The sequence below is a fragment of the Pollicipes pollicipes genome, unplaced genomic scaffold, assembly GCF_011947565.3.
Source record: "Pollicipes pollicipes isolate AB1234 unplaced genomic scaffold, Ppol_2.1 Scaffold_7223;HRSCAF=8565_pilon_pilon_pilon, whole genome shotgun sequence".
NCBI lineage: Eukaryota > Metazoa > Arthropoda > Thecostraca > Pollicipedomorpha > Pollicipedidae > Pollicipes > Pollicipes pollicipes.
The window spans coordinates 137,651-141,519 of NW_023597030.1; the positions used below are offsets into that span (position 1 = coordinate 137,651).

A 3,869-nucleotide genomic window follows, 5' to 3' on the forward strand; every position below is an offset into this window, starting at 1 on the left:
CCATCATCCGTACTACCCGGAAGACGATATCTTCCCCAAGGCCCCTGTAGTCCAGGACATATCAATATCATATTCATCCGGTAAAAAAGTTGTTCTGCAAATAAGGTGCGAGCGTTTCTCCAGGCACGTTTCCTAACCGCTTCCCCATTTTCCCCACTGACCACCAACCGATCGACCTTGCTGCGTCCTACGAGCAACTCGCAGTCAAATGGGCAATGGAATCCCGAAATGCTGAAGGTTTTCTACCCCATCGAGCGAAAAGAAATTCACGAGGTTCACCTCTAAACAGCCTGATGTCCTCTGCTAATCGTTGGGTTACCGGACTGCGCTGTTTAGCATTTATGCGAGCTAGATCCCGCAGGTTTTAGAACCAACCGGTGCTTAACACCGTGCCCCCCTTAGTACGAACTCGTTTTAAATGTTCTCGACGACGCGCTGGAGGGGCCTGCTGAACAAAAGAAAAACTACGTGCCAGGTTAATACAAAAGCCGCGCGTCAAAGACGATAAAATCGTTTGGTATCTGTTATGCTATTGTTTTCAGTGTTTTTATAGCTGCGTGCATCCGTGAGTAGGTGGTGTTGATGCGGAGAATCCGTGGTGGACGTGGCACGCGTAAGTTTCGTTCAGTTTGTTTTGCAGTTTCGCCTGAGTTTCCTGCTGCATGGTAACACATGGTCCAGAGGGAGTGCAGTATTTTACGAATTAGACAGGGTTCTCTCCACGGCACCCTCCAAGTAGATGTCACTTACTTTTCAGGTATCGAAAACGATAGGCTTCAACCATTTGATTCTCTTGAAAACTGAATGATGGGTTATTTGAAGGATATTGTCTCAGGAAATCATGCCGTTTTTGCCCTAAATCCACTAATTGTACATTTCAGAACCAGCAGCATGATTCTGAACTGGCAAACCCACTGCACGCCATATGGCCCTGGTAGCTGAGTGTGTCATAATGCCCCAATGACGTACACATATGCAATAAGCAGATTTATGGTAAACAGCATGCTTTTCCAAAACAATATCCTTCAAATAACTTGTTGTCCAGTTCTTAGCAGAGTTGTATGATTGAAACCTATGACTTGTGATAGCTGAGAAGTAAGTGACATCTATTTGGAGAGTTCTGGTAGGGATTGCCCCCCATGTGCTATTTAAAATGCTTTCATTATTGTTAAATGCTTGACACAGTGCAGCTTCATGTCAATTTATCCTGGAGCATTGTGTAGTTCTGTAGATATTGCCATCTATTAGTCTTTAAGAAATGTGCAAGTTCAAAACTGCCCAGTTTCTTTGGCATTCATCCCTCAGATTAAATGTATCCAACATTAAGAAAGCTGAACACACATTGCACAATCTACTTCTGCAATATGTACCACACTATATGCATGGTTATGACAGTTCATGTAAGTCAGGTTATACTTGCACTTAGTTATACCTGGTTATGTGCTGTTTCAGATTAGATGTAACACATCAGGTAACATGGATGAGCCAATGCACAACCAGTCAGCTCAAGCTTCAGACAGCACAGCTGCATCACCAGTAGCTGAGACCCTGGGAAAAGGCCTTCTGGACATCTATCAACCTGCCCTAGAGGACAGCAAAGACCACATAGATGAACTCCTGTGGGTATTGTTTTGCTTGAATATGAGCTAGAATGGCTGGAATTTTTCATTTTTTATGTTTAAGACTGTCCTTTGACATGCCTGGATGTCATGATTACATGACACCACTCACTTTGTGATGGGCGTTGGTTATTTTCAACAAAGAAGTGGTGACATTCAATGACATTCCCCTTGGATGGCTTTGTCTCAGCTTTGCTTTTGTGATATTCCTAGCCTCAATATATCAGTATCTGATTGTCTCAACAGAGCATTAAACATTTCTTGGAACATCACCTTCTATTTCAGAAATGGCCAGAATCGGTTGATAAACTTGATGCAGCAAGAGAATGGCCGTTTCAAAGAATGTGAATACACTTACAATATAGCAGAGCTGGTAAGCAAACTTTGAGGTGGCCAGTGGAAAGAGGCATTTTATTCTCCAGTAGAATTGGTTTTTGAAACATCTGCATGCAAATGCTGTGGCAGATTGGCATGATGATCACAAGACCTGGCACATTGAAATAGCATTCTGGACTTGTCAGACTTGTGGATCACACCCAGAGGCATTATTTCTGTGTCACCAAGATCTTTTTGGACTCAAGTCATGCATGTGCAGGCATCTTGGAATATAGAATACCTGTGGCCTGTTGAAGGTAGTAAGACTTGGTTCCCTTTGCATGCTGTTGCGCAAAGTGATGGTTCATATAAGCAACAGACGTGGGCAGCAACGCGTCTTGGGCAGCGCCTGCCGCTTGTTTGGTGCAGATTGAGGGCTTGCTTGTTGTGGACTGAGGAAAGCATCAACCTACTTCCTTTTTTGACGTGTGTGGCACAGCTGTTCAACAAAATCACAACCGAGGTACAGTTAGTTTGACACATATTTGTCTCGCCATTGGCAGTTGCAGCAAGTCCGCACGTACCACGGAAAATTGACGAGGATAAAGAAGCAAACAAATAGCATCCAAGAGAAGAGTGCAAAGTTAAAGGTGAGTAAACCACCCCTATAGCTCTCATTCCATTGTGAATAACACTTATCCCCAGTGTATTCATCTACCTCCCCATTCCGCGCTCTGCTGGACCACCATGTCACCTTATCGTGTTTGGGACGCCCTCACTGGCTGACGGCGGTACTAGTATGTGACAAACGCGTCTCGAGGCGGCGCCCTGATCGCGTCCGCCTTGTCCGCGTGTGAATCGGGTGTCGTACGCCCACCGAGCTCGTGCGGCACGAGACTGACGATGCTTACAGGCGGCGAGCAAGGCGGGCGCGCGCGCTGACTGGTTGGCCGTCGTGTTGCAGCGGCGCTCGGTGCGGCTGAAGGAGCAGACCGAGGCCCGGGCGGAGCGGGCGCGGCTGGACCGGATCCGGGCCAGGCAGAGGGAGGAGCAGCTGGTCGCCAAGTTCGCCGGGCCGTCCACCTGAGCACGTTGTCTTAAGCACCATGCTGGGCCGTTGCTAGCCATAGAGCGGATTTTATTCGGGATTGGGAAGGGTTAGGGCGTACGAGTGGCACGGGATCGCCCGGCTCCACATAGTCAGCGAGCCAGGCGACCGTGGCTCATACAGATCTGGCGCTTCGAGTGATTCCATTGCGGCGACGCGTTGCGCTTCGCGTGTTATTGATCTTGCGTGTAATGTTGGACTGTGTCATCCACTGGCCGCGTATTATAGGGACTAAGTCCCCGGATACATGAAAGCCGTGAATATACGTGCCGTTCGTTTGTGTTTGTCGTTTCGAGGTGGACGTTATGCGCCGAGAATTAATGACGAATTACGAGCGAAGGTACGTCTGATACAATTTTCGTAAATGGGGTGTTCTAAATTTGCGTGGGGTTTGGAAATGAAACAACCATCTTAAAGACCTTTTAGTGCAGTTCAAGGCCCTGCTCTTCTCAAGACCCCTCCAGCTTCTGAGCTATAAGCCCGCGAAAATGGAAGTCTAGTTCAAGGCCCGGCGTCCATGACGCCATCCAAATGACATTCCATAAGCCTTGCGGCGACCGAGGCCGAGATAAATACACAAATCCAGTTGCTCATATCTGGCGTTCATGAGCAGGATCTGAATACGCTACGTCCATCAACTTGTTTCCAATGAATGTTGTACAAGATACGATTACGTAATCAAACGATGACGTATCGAGCATATTTACTAACCAAAGAACTTGCGTCGTCTAGAGCCGTCTTTTTCACTTGTAGTTTTCACTTTCAGTCTGTTTCACTATTTTACTTCCAATGTAGTCTTGTGACAAATATGTTGCTTACGGTAATTT

The 3,869-nt window shown here is 46.8% G+C and overlaps 1 protein-coding gene across 1 annotated transcript; it reads left to right on the forward strand.

The window, feature by feature from the left end:
• Positions 1–556: 556 nt before the first annotated feature.
• On the forward strand, positions 557–3,322 carry LOC119109028 (biogenesis of lysosome-related organelles complex 1 subunit 6-like). The gene is made up of 5 exons (XM_037232571.1): positions 557–613; positions 1,453–1,619; positions 1,905–1,992; positions 2,498–2,584; positions 2,899–3,322. The coding sequence occupies exons 2-5, from the start codon at positions 1,477–1,479 to the stop codon at positions 3,019–3,021; spliced, it is 441 nt and encodes a 146-aa protein (XP_037088466.1). The 5' UTR covers positions 557–613; positions 1,453–1,476; the 3' UTR covers positions 3,022–3,322.
• The last annotated feature ends 547 nt before the right edge of the window (positions 3,323–3,869 follow it).

What these genes read in the sequence shown, in the direction of transcription:
- LOC119109028 (XM_037232571.1), top strand. Translation starts at nt 1,477, where the DNA reads ATGGATGAGCCAATGCACAACCAGTCAGCTCAAGCTTCAGACAGCACA. An exon ending in GACCACATAGATGAACTCCT is followed by an intron (nt 1,620 to 1,904) that starts GTGGGTATTGTT and finishes CTTCTATTTCAG; the next exon opens with AAATGGCCAGAATCGGTTGA. An exon ending in CTTACAATATAGCAGAGCTG is followed by an intron (nt 1,993 to 2,497) that starts GTAAGCAAACTT and finishes CGCCATTGGCAG; the next exon opens with TTGCAGCAAGTCCGCACGTA.